This window comes from Pan troglodytes, chromosome 1, assembly GCF_028858775.2.
Source record: "Pan troglodytes isolate AG18354 chromosome 1, NHGRI_mPanTro3-v2.0_pri, whole genome shotgun sequence".
NCBI classification, from domain to species: Eukaryota; Metazoa; Chordata; class Mammalia; order Primates; family Hominidae; genus Pan; species Pan troglodytes.
Genome location: NC_072398.2, coordinates 111,854,652 through 111,871,843, shown reverse-complemented (window position 1 = coordinate 111,871,843; position 17,192 = coordinate 111,854,652). Strand labels below are relative to the sequence as shown.

At 38.3% G+C, this 17,192-nt stretch overlaps 1 protein-coding gene across 2 annotated transcripts in view; it reads left to right on the top strand.

The window, feature by feature from the left end:
- DENND2C (DENN domain containing 2C) overlaps nt 1–17,192 on the top strand; it is an 85,338-nt gene that overhangs the window by 29,660 nt on the left and 38,486 nt on the right. For both annotated transcript variants that reach the window (XM_009428709.4, XM_009428704.4), the window contains exons 2-3: nt 14,256–15,265; nt 16,804–16,940. In XM_009428709.4, coding sequence (XP_009426984.3) covers nt 14,460–15,265; nt 16,804–16,940 — 943 coding nt within the window. In that variant the 5' untranslated portion in view covers nt 14,256–14,459. The remainder of the gene's footprint in view (nt 1–14,255; nt 15,266–16,803; nt 16,941–17,192) is intronic.

Sequence of the window (17,192 nt, the reverse complement as noted above, 5' to 3'; positions counted from 1 at the left end):
CTATCTTATTTCATTGATTATTTCAAGACTTCCATTTAGGATGTAGAAGGACATAAAAATACCTTTGCTCTGATAGTAACAAGAACAGTCTAGACGAAATAAAAATCATATATTTCTCTCGGGCTAGTGACTAGCAGTGGGTGCAAATAAACTTTCATGAACTGATTTTCAAAGTAAAAATAGCCTCTCATAAATGAGCAGAGGGCCACAGGAACTTTTACACCTGGGACAAGCACATGATCTAGATTTAAGTAGCTCTGACATAGATGGTAAGACTTTATGGAGCCAAGGGAAAATCAGACAAGCCTTAGTTAATGGGGTAAATCGTTGAAATTGAAATGTAGATTGGAATCTGGAAGAATCTCAAATGGAAAAACAACTTTTAGCCCAGGAATTATCTGCTGTGTCCTCTTTCTCCCAGCTTTTGCTACAAAAGCAGCATTGAAGGAGGACAGGAGAGATACAAAGAAATTGTGTAGTCCCACATATTATGCAGTCCCACATATTATGCAGTAATGCCCTGCCAGAGTTGATTACAGAGGTGAACCAAAACTATGTGAAACTGCAGCCATGCTCTTTCCAGCTTAATATTGATAGAATTAAAAAGGCAGTGGTGGCCAGGTAGTTCATGCCTGTAATTTCAGCACTTCAGATTGCTTGAACCAGGAGGCCAAAGTTGCAGTGAGCCGAGATCACGCCATTGCACTCCAGCCTGGGCAACAAGAGCAAAACTCCATCTCAAAAAAAAAAAATTAATATAATGGATGAAGAGATGGAATATTTCAAAATACAGTTGGGAATATAAAGAAAAAAAGAACCAAATAGAAAATTAAGAGCTGATAAATACAATAACTGAAATAAAAAAAAAATTTTTTTTTTCAAGATGGAGTCTCCCTCCTGCTGCCCATGCTAGAGTGCAATGGCACAATCTCAGCTCACTGCAACCTCCACCTCATGGGTTCAAGCAATTCTCCTGCCTCAGCCTCCCAAATAGCTGGGATTACAGGCACCCACCACCATGTCTAGCTAATTTTTTGTATTTTTAGTAGAGGCGGGGTTTCACCATGTTGGCCAGGCTGGTCTCAAACTCCTGACCTCGTGATCTACCGGCCTCAGCCTCCCGAAGTGCTGAGATTACAAGCATGAGCCACTGCGCCTGGCCAAATGGCTTCATCATATAGCAATTATATGTTAAATTTTGTAAGAAACTGCTTTCCAAAGGGGTTGCACCATGTTACACTAGCAATATTTGAGAGTTGCAGGTGCTCCAATCTTTTGTATTGTCATTCTTTTAAATTTTAGCCATTCTAGTGGGTGTGTAATTTTAGAATCTTGTGTTTTAATTTGCATGTTCTTGGTGACTCAGGATGGTGTGCATCTTTTCATGTGCTTTATTGTGCTTATTGGCTACTCATAAATCTTTCGTAAAGTGTTCAAATCTTACTCATATTTTAGTTGTGTTGTTTGACTTTTTTGGTGTAATAATTTTTTATTCTGGATTTAAGTCCTCATCAGATATATGTATGGCAGATATTTTTTCCCAGTCTGTGGCTTGCCATTTATTTCTTTGTTTCTTGCCAATTAAGTCAAGTTGATTGATAGTGATATTCAAGTCTTTTATATATTTACTGATTTTCTGTCTATATATTCTTTCTTTTCTTTCTTTTTTTTTCTTTTTTCTCTTTTTTTTTTTTTGAGACAAGGTCTGGCTCTGTTGCCCAGGCTGGAGTGCAGTAGTGTAATCATCGCTCACTACATCCTTGACTTCCCAGGCTCAAGCGATCCTCCCACCTCAGCCTCCCAAGTAGCTGGGATTACAGACGCACGACACCATGCCCGCCTAATTTTTTAAAAAATTTTTTGTAGAGACGGGGTTTTACTATGTTGCTAGGGCTGGTCTCAGATTCCTGGGCTCAAATGATCCTCCCACCTGGGCCCCCCAAAGTGCTGGGATTACAGGTGTGAGCCACTGCACCCAGCTCCATTTAATTTTAAAGCCAATGTCTTAAGTGAGCAGAAGGTTTTAATTTTGATGAAGTCCAATGTATCCATTCTTTTTCTTTGTGGTTAATGTGTTTTGTGTCCTAAGACATCTTTTTCTTCCTCAAGGTCGTGAAGATTTTTTTCTTCCAGAAAGTTTGTGGTTTTAGCTCTTAGTAGTTAGGTTTATGATCTATTTCAACTTAAATTTTGTAAATGTTATGGGTAAAGGTTGAGGTTCATTTTTTTTACAGATAGATACCTATTTGTTCTGATGCCATTTATTGAAAAGATTATTCTTTCCCTAGCTTTGTGGAAATCAATTGACTATATATATATGTGGGTTCATTTCTGGACTCTGTGCTCTTCTGCTGATCCTTTTGTCTATCCTGTCAACTAATATACATTGTTGTGATTACTTCAGTTTTATAAGTCTTAAAATCAGGTAGTCTATGCCCTCCAGCTTTATTCTTCGTTTTGAAAATTATTTAGGCTAATCTAGATTCTTTGCCTTTCCTTATAAACTTGAAAATCAACTTGTCAATTTCTACAGCAAAGCCTGCGGTGATTTTGTTGAATCTACAGATTCAACAATCTGGAGATTGTGTTGAATCTGTAGATCAATTTTGAGATAATTTTTTATAGTAACAAAGTTGAATATTCCTAGCCAGGCCCAGTGGTTCACGCCTGTAATCCTAGCACTTTGGGAGGCCAAGGCAGGCGGATCACTTGAGGCCAGGAGTTCAAGACCAGCCTGGGCAACATGGCAAAACCACATTTTAGTCTCTTCTAAAGATATAAAAATTAGCCAGGTGTGGTGGCATACACCTGCAGTCTTGGGAGGCTGAAGCACAAGAATTGCTTGAACCCGAGAGGTTGAGACAGCAGTGAGCCGAGATCCCACCACTGCACTCCAACCTGGGCGACAGAGCAAGACTCTGTCTCAACAAAAAAAAAAATCTTGAATATTCCAGTACATTAATGTGTAATATCTGTGTATGTAGTTATTCTTTATTTTTTACTCCACATTAGCTTGTGGTTTTCAGTCTACACATCTTGAATCCCTAAGTATTTCTTTTTCTTTTTTTTTTTTGAGACAGAGTCTTGCTCTGTTGCCCAGTCTAGAGTTACAGTAGCATGATCTTGGCTCACTACAGCCTCCACCTCCTGGGTTCAAGCGATTCCTGTGCCTCAGCCTCCTGAGTAGCTGGGACTACAGCTACTCCTACCACTTTGGGAGGCTAAGACAGCGGATCACTTGAGGCCAGGAGTTCAAGACCAGCCTGGGCAACATGGCAAAACCACATTTTAGTCTCTTTTAGCGTGCACCACCACGCCTAGCTAAGGTTTTTTTTTTTTGTATTTTTTGTTTTGTTTTGTTTTAGTAAAGACAGGGTTTAACCATATTGCCCAGGCTGGTCTCGAACTCCTGACCTCAAGTGATCTGCCTGCCTTGACCTCCCAAAGTGCTGGGATTACAGGTGTGAGCCACCATACCTGGCCAATGTTTCATGTTTTTATGCTGTTGTACCTGTTATTTTGAATTTCATTTTCCAATCGTTTATTCTTAGTATATAGAGGCACAATTAATTCTTCTATACTGACCATGTGTTCTGAGACCTTGCTAAATTCTCTTATGAATTCTCATATCTTGTAACATAGATTTCTTAGGAATTCCTACATTTACAATCATATTGTTTGCAGGAAAAAAAAAAACAGCTTTACTTCTTTTACAATCTCTATGCCTTTTACTTAGTTTTTCTTGCCTTATTCATTATGTTTTTTTTGTTGCTGTTGTTTGAGACAGGGTTTCACTCTGTCACCCAGGCTGGAATGACAAGATCTGCTCACTGCAGCCTCGACCTCTCAGACTGAAGCAGTCCTCCCCCCATTCCCACCTTAATCTCCCAAGTAGCTGTGACTGCAGGCACGCACCACCATGCCTGGCTAATTTTGGTATTTTTTGTAGAGACTGGATTCACCACTTTGCCCACGATGGTCTTGAACTCCTGAGCTCAAGCCATCTGTCCTCCTTGGCCTCCCAAAGTGTTAGGATTACAGGCATTAGCCACTGCACCTGGCCTTTGTAAACTTCTTTTACAATGTTGAATAAAAGTGGTAAGAGGAGACATCCTTGCCTTTTTCCCATTCTTAAGGAAAAAGTATTTGGTCTTTACCACTTATTGTGATATCAGCAGTGGGTTTTTTTATTTATAGATACTTTATCAGATTGTGGAAATTCTCTTCTATTTCCGATTTGCTGAAAGTGTAAATTTTTTCAAATGCTTTTTCTTCATCTGTTAAGATAAATACATAGTTTTCTTTATCCCATAAACATGGTGACTTTTAATGTTAAAGCAACCTTGCATTCTGGTATCCTTTCTGTATATTTATTTATGAGTTTGATTTGCTTATATATATATTATATATTTTTATATATTTTATTTATTTATTTATTTTTGAGATGGAGTCTTGCTCTGTCGCCCAGGTTGGAGTGCAGAGGCGTGATCTTGGCTCAGTGCAACCTCCACCACCTGGGTTCAAGCAATCCTCCTACCTCAGTCTTTCAAGAAACTGGGATTATAGGTGCACGCCACTACGCCCGGCTACTTTTTATATTTTTAGTAGAGACCGGTTTCACCATGTTCCCTAGGCTGGTCTCGAACTCCTAACCTCAAGTGATCCGCCCTCCTCAGCCTCCCAAAGTGTTGGGATTACAGGTGTGAGTGATCGCGCCCAGTGGACTTACTAATATTTTAGAGGGACTTTTGCATTTATGTTCATGAGTTATATTATTCTGTATTTTTCTTTTCTAAGTTTTTTGCCCAGTTACCTGGTAAGGTAATGCTGGTCTCATAAAATGAGTTGAAATTGTTTCTACTTCCTCTGTTTTCTGAATGAGTTTGTATATGATTGGTATTATTTCTTTTTCTTCTCCTATTTTTTGTTAAGAGACGGTCTTGCTCTGTCACCCAGGCTGGAATGCAGTGGTGCAATCATAGCCCACTGCAGCCTCACACTCTTTTTTTGTTCACTTTGCCTAGAGGTCTGTCAATTTACTAATGTTTTCAAAGAAACAGTTTTTTGTTTCATTGATTTTTATCCTATGTTCATCTATTTCATTAATACTCATTTTTTATTTTCCTCCAGTTTCTTTGGGTTTATGCTTTTTTTCTTCTTAAGGGAGAACTTTAAATATTGATCTTTTTAAAGATATTATTAGGTGGAATGATGACACTCAAATTTCAGTATAGAATGTTGAAGACCATAATGTTGAAAAGGTTGGTACATTTTATGCAGGATTAGCAATGGGACAATTTAAGCAAATGTTAAGGTAGAGCACCTAACCTAGAGAGAAATTTAAAATAGTAATTTGAAACTTTTATGAGGTAAAGTGTGTTCCAGTTTTTTTCTTTTTCTCTTTTTTTCTTTTTTTTTTTAGACGGAGTCTCACTCTATCACTCAGGCTGGAGTGCAGTGGCATGATCTCGGCTCACTGCAACCTCCGCCTCCTAGGTTCAAGCGATTCTCGTGCCTCAGCCTCCCCAGTAGCTGGGATTACAGGCGCATGACACCTCGCCTGGCTAATTTTTGTATTTTTAGTAGAGGCGGGGTTTTGCCATGTTTGCCAGGCTGGTGTTGAACTCCTAACTTCAGATGATCTGCTCGCCTCGGCCTCCCAAAGTGCTGGGATTACAGGCTTGAGCCACCATGCCCGGCCGTGTTCCAGTTTCAAATATCAAGAAGTAGTATCCTCACTTATTGTTTTTAAACTTTTTTATTTTAAAAGATTTGTTTCCAAATCATTTGGGATTTTCCAGATATCTTTTTGTTACTGATTTCTCTTTCAGTTCCATTTTGGGCTAGAGAACATTCTCAGTATGATGTCAGTCTTTTAAAATTTATTGAGTCTTATTTTATGGCCCAACATATGGTCTATTGGTGAATGTTTCATGCACACTTGAAAAGAGTATTTTTGGTGGCACGCGTCTATAGTCCCAGCTACTCAGGAGGCTGAGGCAGGAGAATTGCTTGAACCCAGGAGGCGGAGGCTGCAGTGAGCCGAGATTGTGCCAGTGCACTCCAGCCTGGGCAACAGAGTGAGACTCTGTCTCAAAAAAAAAAAAAAAAAAGAAAGAAAAGAGTATGTACTTTATGTTTGTTGAGTAAAGTGTTCTAAAATGTCAATTAAGTCAAGTTGATTGATAGTGATATTGAAATCTTTTATATATTTACTGATTTTCTGTCTATATGTTTTATCAACTACTGTTGAAAAGTTAAAATCCCCAACTAAAATTGTGGATTTGTCCATTTGGCTTTTTAGTTCTGATATTTTCTTGCTTCTTACATTTTTGAAACTCTTATTAGGTGCATGAACATTAGGATTGCTAGGTATTCTTGATGAATTGCACCTATTATCTTTTTTGTAATGTCCTTGTTTATCACTGCTGTTATTTCTTGCTCAGGAGTCTACCTTGTCTGATATTAACATAGACAATCCAGCTTTCTTATGATAGTGTTTACTGTTTATGTCTCTTTAACAGATCTATCTCTTTGTATTCAAAGTGCATTTTTTTATGAACAGCATAGAGTTAGGTCTTGCTTTTTAAATTAAGTTTGATAATCTTTGCCTTGTACTTAGAGCTTAACCCATTTATATACAGTATAATTATTGATATAGTCAAATTTAAGTGTACCATCTTGCTATTCATTTTCTGTTTGTTCCATGTGAGTTTTTTACTATTGTTACCGTTCTTAGGGTTCCCCCTCCAACTCCCCTGCTTTTTTGGCATCAGTTATTTTTTTAGAATTCCATTTCATCTTTCTTTGTTGACTTCTTAGCCATTCCTTTTTTTTTCTTTTAATAGTTTCATTAGGGTTTATAACACAACTTTAACACATCACTTTCAAATTATGTATAAAGTACCACTTCATATCATATATAAAGTGATTTCTTTTTCCTTCCTTCCTTCCTTCCTTCCTTCCTTCCTTCCTTCTTTCTCTTTCTTTCTTTTTTTTTTTTTTTTTTTGAGATAGGGTCTCACTCTGTTGCCCAAGCTGGAGCACAGTGGTGCAATCTTGGCTTACTGCAACCTCGCTTGCTTCAAGCGATTCTAATGCTTTAGCCTCCTGAGTAGCTAGGATTACAGGCAGGCACCACCACGCCTGGCCAGTTTCTGTATTTTTAGTAGGGATGGGGCTTCACAATGTTGGCCAGGCTGATTTTGAACTCCTGACCTCAAGATCCACCTGCCTCTGCCTCCCAAAGTGCTGGGATTACAGGCATGAGCCACCGCGCCGGCATAAAGTGATTTTTAATTCAGTTCCATTGTGGGTTAGAGAAACTTACAACACCATACACAATTTTCCATCCCTACCTTTATGCCTTGTCTTACATTTATTTCCACATTGTTGTAAATTTCACAGTGTATTATTATGTTTACTTTAGTCAAGTCATCTTCTAAAGAGATTAATAAAAAATATGCCTTGTATATTTATCCACAAGTACCATTTTTTGTTCTCCTCATTCCTTTTTTAGATCCAGATATCTATCTAGTATCATTTTTTCTTCAACTTGAAGAACTTTAAAATTTTTACGTGATCCTGCATACGAGTTGAATGTGCTCATATTTGCATTTAAAATGGGCACTAAATACAGATAAGTGTAAAATTTCTGCTAATAGCATAATTTTCTTTGTTTACTTAAAACAATGTTAAATAGAAAATTTTTAAAAAACCCCACAAGTTGAAAGCAAGGCTGCAGAAGAAAAGAAAAAACTTTATGTGTACCTTTAAAGGCACTTTTACTGCCTTTTGAACAGGGATCTCACATTTTCAATTTGTACTTGGACTCATAAATTATGTCAGTGGCTCTGAATGCAGGCCTGCTGTTGACAAATTTTTACAGCTTATGTTTAACTGAAAGCATTTTTATTTCACCTTCATTTTGAAGATTGTATCTAGAATTCTAGATTTGCAGTTGTTGGTTTTTTTCCTAGCACTTTAAAAATGTTCCTTGTTTTCTGGCTTACCTTGTTTCCCCTGTATATATATATTTTTTCTCTGACTTCTTAAGAATTTTCTGCTTATCACTGGTTTTTAGCAACTTGGTTATGGTTTTCCTTGTGGCTTTCTTTGTGTTTATCCTGTTTGGGGTTTGTTGAGCCTCTTGGATCTTTGGGTTTAGAGTTTTCATCAAATTTAGAAAATTTTCATCTGTTATTACTTGAAATATTTGTCCCCACTCCCGACCCCTTCATTTCTGCGACTCCAGTTATATGTAGGGTAAAGCAAAACCACTTGATGTTGTCCCAGTGAAGCTCTGTTTTTCATCTTTGTTTTAGCTTTTTTTCTTCACTTTGTGCTTCAGGCTTTTTAAAAACAGTTTCTATTGCTACTTATTCACTTTATTGGTCATTCCTTCTAAAACAACTAAAATCTGCTATTCAACACATCCAGTGAATTTTTCATTTCAGATAGCATATTTTTAAGCTCCAGGAGTTTTATTTGTTGTCTTTTTTTAATATCTTCCATTACTCTACTTATGTTCATGTTTTCCTTCAAATTTATGAAAATATTTATAATAGCTGAATTGAAGTCCCTGTCTGCCAATTCCATCATGTCTGTTGTTTTGGTTCAATTTCTTTTATTTTGTATTATTTTGGTTCTACTTTTTTTTTCTCTTTTTTGAGACAGAATCTCGCTCTGTCGCCCAGGCTGGAGTGCAGTGTCACAATCTCGGCTCACTGCAAGCTCCGCCTCCCATGTTCTGGCCATTCTCCTGCCTCAGCCTCCCCAGTAGCTGGGACTACAGGCACCCGCCACCACACCCGGGGTATTTTTAGTAGAGATGGGGTTTCACCGTGTTAGCCAGGATGGTCTCGATCTCCTGACCTCATGATCCACCTGCCTTGGCCTCCCAAAGTGCTGGGATTACAGGCGTGAGCCACCACGCCCGGCCCAGTTCTACTTCTATTGATTGATTTTTCTCCTGGGTATAGGTCTCATTTTCAGGTTTCTTTGTATGTTTAGTAATTTTGATTAGATGACGGACATTTTATTTTATTTCATTTTATTTTTTTAAATTTATTTTTTGAGATGGAGTCTTGCTCTGTCGCCAAGGCTTGAGTGCTATCTTGACTCACTGCAACCTCCTCCTCCCGTGTACAAGCAGTTTCCCCTCCCTCAGCCACCCCAGTAGCTGGGATTACAGGCATGTGCCACTACATTCAGCTGATTTTTGTATTTTTAGTAGAGATGGGGTTTCACCATGTTTGCCAGACTGGTCTCAAACTTCTGACCTCAGGTGATCTACCCACCTTGGCCTCCCAAAGTGCTGGGATTACAGGCATCAGCCACAGTGCCCAGACATTTTAAATGTTACATTGCTGGGTGTCTGGATTTAGTTGTCTTCATGTAAAAATTATTGAATTTTGTTTTTGTGAGTACTTAAATTTCATAAGAATCAACTTAATCCTTGTTAGGGTGGCTCTAAGATAGTCTTTACTCTAGGGTTAATTTCATCCTACTGGTAAATCATGACCTCTTGTTTCTCTTCTGAATTACCTGGGCATTCAATGAGGTTGCTCCTCTGTTGTTGGACTTTGAAGGTTTCCCAGAGCTAGTGAACCCTGGGTTAGCTTAAAAATCTCCCATAGTTTTTCTTTCTCCACTAGTTGTTTGTTGTCTAGCCTCATGTAGTATTATCCTATGCATTAGCAACTTAGTATTCAACCAAAGATTCAAGGGGACTCTATGTAGATTTCTGGAGCTTTTTCTCTATGTTGCTCTCTTTTCTGATACTGTGCCCTGAAAATTCCATTTGCCTCAGTCTCCATATTCCAATCTTGTTATCCTCAACTCGGTAAGGTTGCCATGTCTGTTTGGGTTCTCCCTCCTGACCCTACTTTCTGGAGTTTCCAGGGAGAAAGCTGGGCCGTCATAGGACCTGCCTCATTTTCCTCTCTTCTTTCAGGGATCACAATCTTAAGCTGTCTGTTATCCAGTATCTGAAAGCACTTATTTTATATATTTTTCCAGTTTTATAGTTATTGATGTGGGAAAGGCAAGCCTAGTTCAGCTACTCCATCATGGCCAGAAGTGAAGTTTCCCTGGTCCCTTTCATAAATTTTCTTTCTTTTCTTTTTTTTTTTTGAACTAATCTCGCTCTGTCGCCAGACTGGAATGAAGTGGCGCGATCTCGGCTCACTGAAGCCTCTACCTCCCGGGTTCAAGCGATTCTCCTGCCTCAGCCTCCTGAGTAGTAGCTGGGATGACAGGCGTATGCCACCATGCCCAGCTAATTTTTAGTAGAGATGGGGTTTCACTGTGTTGGCCAGGATGGTCTCGATTTCTTGACCTCGTGATCCGCCCGCCTCAGCCTCCCAAAGTGCTGGGATTACAGGCGTGAGCCACCACGCCCAGCCAGTTTTCTTTTTAATTAAGGTAAAATTCACTATTTTTACAGTGTACCCCTTCATTATTTTGTAAATCAGGTTTTAGAATGTTCCAAATTCTTCCAAGTTATTTTTCCAGATGCTTATATCTAATCAAATAAAATATTTTAAAAGATTTGGAGTGAGAAACTTGCCCCATCCAAGACTTGAATTGGTAAAATAGAACATCAGTATCCTCTTTCCCAAAGAGAATTTAATTTACTGGAGTGAATTCAGATTGGTTTCTCTTAATATGTTAAAAACACAGAATTCTATATATGATAGGTTATGTTATAAATTATATTTTAAGCTGATAAACTACAGTTGGTATATTTCTTGGATGAAAATAAATACACAGAAGAGCAATAGAAAATAAAAAGAAAGGGACATGATTAAGAGTCATCTCCAAGTATGCTGTTTGATTATGCTTCTAAAAATCATGCTTGGCCAGGCACAGTGGCTCACGCTTGTAATCCCAGCACTTTGGGAGGCTAAGGCGGGTGGATCACCTGAGGTCAGGAGTTCGAAACCAGCCTGGCCAACATGGTGAAACCCTGTCTCTACTAAAAACATAAAAAATTAGCTGGGTGTGTTGATGGGCACCTGTAATCCCAGCTACTCAGGAGGCTGAGGCGGGAGAATTGTTTGAACCTGGGAGGCGGAGGTTGCAGTGAGCCGAGGTTGCACCATTGCACTCCAGCCTGGGCAACAAGAGCAAAACTTCATCTCATAAAAGAAAAAAATCATGCTTGAGTTTTTATGTTTATACTTCTGTTGTTCAGGTGAGGAACTGAATGACCGCTGTTGTTTCTTTTGTTGAGATTGTCCATTGTGGTTATGTGTGCTCTACCTTCTCTTTTTGTGAATCCTACCTGACTTCAATAGTTTTTAATAGCTGGAAAAGTCTCTGACTCATTTCATGCTGTTAAAAGAAAAGACAAAATGATTTTTAAAATTGTTGAAACTGTTAGATTTTCTCAACCTCTGTTTCTGTTAGAACTGTTAAAGCAAGCTTGAGAAAGCAGTCTCTAGGACAAGTATACAAATAAGTTGGCTTTAGGAAGTTTTCGAAAGACAAATCTTGGGAGAGATCTAGGATTTGAAAGTTGGGCCAGCACTTAGGAGTTAGGATGTCTACCAATAATGGAGGTTAAGGCAAGAAACTGGGAAGATGAGGAATGGGATGAATAAGATCTTGCAGGCTAGGAGAGCCATGGGAGAGGAGGCGCTGAGGAGCAAGGTGGCTCAGAATATAATTAGATTAAAGGGACAGATGTGAGGTTTCTGTAAGAAAACAACTGAAGTGAGCAACTCTTATTTTTACACGGGACAAAATCACAACCTGTATGTGAGAACACGCAAGCCACATTATAAAGGGTATAAGTTAATTTGGCAAAAATTGGGACTGTGAAATCAGCTCTAAGAAAGATTTTCTGTGTTATCAGTAACAGTCATAGATCTAGTTAAAATTCATTAAAGTGCTTTTATTTTTGAAATAGTTCATTTTTCGAAAGCTATCATGTATTAAAGCATACATTTAGGAGAAAGAAAATACCTACATATTTTAGGAGAGTCTTACCCTGCTGTGCTACTCTGTTCAACTGAAACACCATCAGTACACATCATTTATATTTGTGTGTGAATTCCGTAGATTTAGCCATTTGTTGCCAGTCATTTGACTTTTACCTTTTTTTTTTTTTTTTTGAGTTGGGGTCTCACTCCATCACCCAGGCTAAATTGCAATGCTGTGATCATAACTTACTGCAGCTTCCAACATCTGGGCTCAAGCAGTCCTCCTGCCTCAGCCTCCCAGCTTGTAGCTGGGACTACAGGTACATGCCACCATGCACAGCTAATTTTATTTATTTATTTATTTATTTATTTATTTAGTAGAGATGAAGTCTCACTATATTGCCCAGGCTGGTCACAAACTCCTGGCCTCAAGTGATGCTCCTGCCTCAGCATCCTAAAGTCCTGGGATGACAAGTATGAGCCACCACACCCAGCCATGTTGCTAGTAATTTTCAAGTTAAAATTTTTTTTTAGCCCTGACAATTTTCATTTTTTTTTCTCAATTTGAGCCATTCACACTTAAGACACATTAACCAGAGAAAAATAAAGAAAGGGTTAACCAGGACCACCAAAAACCTCTAGGGGCTTCCCAGGAGCTGGAGAAAAATGTCCTGTCTTGTCTATAGTGAAGAAAACCTGAGTCTCAAAGACACCCTAAAATCCTAGGAATTCCTTATAAATACCAGAAGCAAGAAAAGAATTTTCAGTTTTAATAATCAACAGTAGCAGATTAGATCTTTAAATTGTATGCATTAGTTTTTTATCAAGAGTTCTGTGCAACAGTTTTGGTGCTTTGGGCTTTGGGTATAGTTATTTTTTTTCATCCACATGAGCTTAATTTCTTAAAGTTTTTTGGATTTTTTTTTTTTTTTTTTTTTTTTGCGTCAGACTATCACCAAAGTTTATTTGCTGGCAAAGCTGGTTTTCCCAGAAATTTGTATGTAGGAATGGTTTAAATAAAAGTTGATGGAATTCTTAGTTAGCAGTTGCTCTGCCAAGAATAACACTTTTGTGTGCTTTCTGTATATAACAGTTTTGGTCAGCTATACTGACAGAGCTGGGCTAAGATATTTTCCTGCCTGTTAATCAAGGCCACACAGACAAAGCTCAAGGAAGGATGATCCCTGCCTCAGGAAGTTTTGAATCAACTGCTATTTTTAACAAGTATACAGTAAAACTTGAGATCAGGTCTTTACTCAGTTGGTAGGAAAAGTTTTCCGCTGAAGCTTACATATAAGGAAACGGTTTATGGGCCTGAATGAAGCCTCTGTGTGAAAGGAAGGAATGTGACAGTGGCTGTAAGTATTTGTATTGATTTGGGTCAAGGGTGTGGTAGCATAGATATGTGAAGTCCAGTCGTCAAATAGGTTATTACATTTTAAGGCAACTGATAGTTAATGGGCACCTTGAGTTGTCTTTAGTGTATATGGAATCCTGTGCTGCTAATAGTAAAGTTGAAATAGGCTATGTGATGGGCTGATATTATTAATCAACGTAGGACAGGAGGAGAAAGTTGGCTATTGGTGTGTTTCCATGCTAACTGGCTCTTGCTGTGGACATATATAAATTTTGGGGGGGTTTTGAGATGTAATTCTGTGTATATATATGCTCCTTGTTTCATTAAGAGAAGGTTTCATAAAGAATTAATTTATGCCTGGGTGCGGTACCTCATGCCTGTAATCCCAGCACTTTTGGAGGCCAAGGGGGTGGATTGCTTGAACTCAGGAAGTTCAAGACCAGCCTGGGCAACATGGAGAAACTCCGTCTCTACGAAAAATACAAAAACTTAGTTGGGTGTGGTGGCATGTACCTGTAGTCACAGCTACTCAGGAGGCTGAGGTGGAAGATCACTTGAACCCAGGAGGCAGAGGTTGCAGTGAGCCAAGATCACCACCACTGCACTCCAGACTTAGTGACAGAGTGAGACTCTGTCTCAAAAAAAAAAAGAATTAGTTTATTATAAAAATATTGTATACTGCTATGTATAATCTCTTCTAAAACCTCATTCTACCTAACTTTAGGAAATTAAATATGGCAGAACATTAAAGCTGACAATTTGAAAAATACCACAAATAATGTTTTGTTAGTATTATTATCTCACCATCTTAGGAGTGCCTTTATGTAGTTGAATTACTTAATAGATGACAGGTATGTTTTTACATATGCAATGTATATGAATTATGTAGGGATAGGTGGGCAATGTTTTAGTGGAGTTTTAAATTAGGAAATTATAAAATGTGTTAACATATTTTTGTGTCATTTTAACAGGATTATTCAAGATCAGGTTGTAGCCATTTTCAACAAGGATCACTGATCAAAATTTTCTTTTTACAAAGAGATTCACAAGTTAAACATGAAGGGAAAATACTGGAATCATTTGGATTCTGACAGGATAAAGAATACAATATTTCACATTTACTTGTAATGGAACCTTTGTAAGATTCATCACTTGTCATTCACCCAGTTGGGAACATGGATGTTGGTTTTTCTCGTACTACTGTTCAGACACTGTCAAGAAGCCACTGCAAAAACATCAAACAAAAAATTTCTCAATGGGAAGGAAGGGCTAATGGTATATCTAATCCAGAAAAGTGGTGTCCAAAGGACTTTGGAGTGAGATATAACTGTCACCAAGAGATCCGTCTTAAGAAAAATCCTATAGCTGAGAGAAAGAGCAAAAACTTGGTCGTAACCAGCCGTGAAAATGTGGGTCTAGATATAAATGAAAATACCAAAAGCCATGATCAAAGTGAGAATGAAAATAAGAAACATGAATATGACGATACACACTTCTTTAAAAATGAATCAGAATCCAACTGGGTATGTTCTCAGGTCAAAGAAATTGAAAGCTGTAAAGAAGATGTCTTAGATCCAGAGACTTCATTACCTCCAGGAAACTTCTATACCTCACAAATACTGTGGAAGAAAATAGAAGCACTTCCCCCAGATAAACTCTTAAATTTGGCTTTAGAACATTGTGACTCTTCAGAAAAAGAACTGAACTTCAGAGTTCTGGATAGTTCATATGGAATAACCAAGAGCTTAGAAAATATTTACTCTGAACCTGAGGGGCAAGAATGTGGACCTTCCATAAATCCTTTGCCAAAACCTCGTAGGACATTCAGATATTTATCCGAATCTGGTGTTACGCCGTATAAAGAAAGAAACTGTGACAAAAAATACTGTGAAAATAACTCTTGTGCACAATCTTCTTTGGCCTCTTCTCAGGAACCTGAACCAAAGAAATATGGTGGAAAAATCAGAGGAAGATCTAAAAGGTATGTTTTTATCCTACAGATAAAGACTTGTAGGTATTTTCCTTACAGGATTATTGAGCTGCTTTTTCCTTTTCAAACCAGTTTCCATTTCCCAGCTTAGGTGAAACCCCTGCTTTGAACATGCAGGTGTTGATTAATGTGGAAGGAAAATAAGAAGTGAAAAAAGTAGAAATGTAGTAATAGCTAAGATAATCTGTTGACATAAGAGCATCAGAACACCTTCCATTTTATTAATATATCTTTAAGAATCTGGGCCAGCGCCAGGCGCGGTAGCTCGCTCCTGTAATCCCAGCACTTTGGGAGGCTGAGGCTGGCAGATCACTTGAGGTCAGGAGTTCCAGACCAGCCTGGCCAACATGGTGAAACCCTGTCTCTACTAAAAATACAAAATTAGCTGGGCGTGGTGGTGTGCACCTGTAGTCCCAGCTATATGGGATGCTGAGGCAGAAGAAACGCTTGAACCTGGGAGGCTGAGCTTGCAGTGAGCTGAGATCATGACACTGCACTTCAGCCTGGCTGACAGAGCAAGACTCAGTCTCAAAAAAAAAAAAAAAAAAAAGAAAAGAAAAAAACAAAATTAATCTATAGGAGCTGGGTGTGGTGGCTCAGTCCCAGCACTTTGGGTGGCTGGGGCAGGAGGATCACTTGAGGCCAGGAGTTCAAGACCAGCCAAACACTAGACAGGGCAACATAGTGAGACCCTGTCTCTATAAAAAAAAAAGAAAAAAGAAAAAATTAGCCAGGTGTAGTGATGTGTTCCTGTCGTCCTACCTACTTGCGAGTATTACTTGAGCCCAAAAGCTCAGGCTACAGTGAGCCATGATCACTTCACTGCACTCCAGCCTGGGCAGCAGAATGAGACCCTGCCTCTAAAATAACATAAAATAAAAATTAAATTCAAAAAAATCTGTAGGGAAGCAGTAACATTCTTCCACTTCATTTAGGGCATGCTGGCCTCAGCCCCACTTTTCCTTACAAAGTGAACTTAATAAAGGAACCCAATGAAGAACATGAATGTGATTGGCTACAAGCATCCAATTTTCTCATGGTGTTCGTAAGGCACAGCCTACTTCATTATTCTTAGATCTCTGATAAAACACCTTTGTAATTTTGCACACTAGTTCTGTACTTATTTATTTCTGTCTCCCATACCAATTTAAAGAAGATTAGAATTTTCTGTAATCCTAGCACTTTGGGAGGCCGAGGCAGGCAGATCACCTGAAGTCAGGAGTTCAAGACCAGCCTGGTGGTCATGGTGAAACCTCATCTCTACTAAAACACAAAAAAGAGCTGGGCATGGTGGCACGCGCCTCTAATCCCAGGTGCAACATCCCTACAGCAATGTAGAATCGCTTGAACCTGGGAGGCAGAGGTTTCAGTGAGCTAAGATTGTGCCACTGAACTCTAGCCTATGCAACAGACTGAGATTCTGTCTCAAAAAATAATAATAAAACAAACAATCAAATAAATAAAAATTTTAAAAAATAAAGATTAGAGTTTTGAAAGATATAACTTTAAAATATATCTCCTTTTTTAAGGAAATCCTTTGAATTTGAGGATATTCAGCACTTTCGAAATCGGAACTCACAGACGATTCGTGAAGAACTTGGAAGAAATTCTGGGTCAGCACTTTATTACACACAGTCTGAGGACAATATCTATGAAGATATCATATGTAGGTGTTGACAACTTTGCAGTTAAATTTAATGATTATGTATTTGGTGAAGCCCTTAATTGTAGGATGGTATTTTCTTCTATAATCAAGCATATATTGCTCTAGGTTTTTCTCTTTAGCATGGAAACGTTTGGTGTATAAATTATTTTATTCTCTAATGAATTTTACAACTAATGTGATAGACTGCTCAGCTTATAAGTACATGTTTATAATATATTATTTTGAGAATTCTTTTAGCTCTGTTGAACCCAT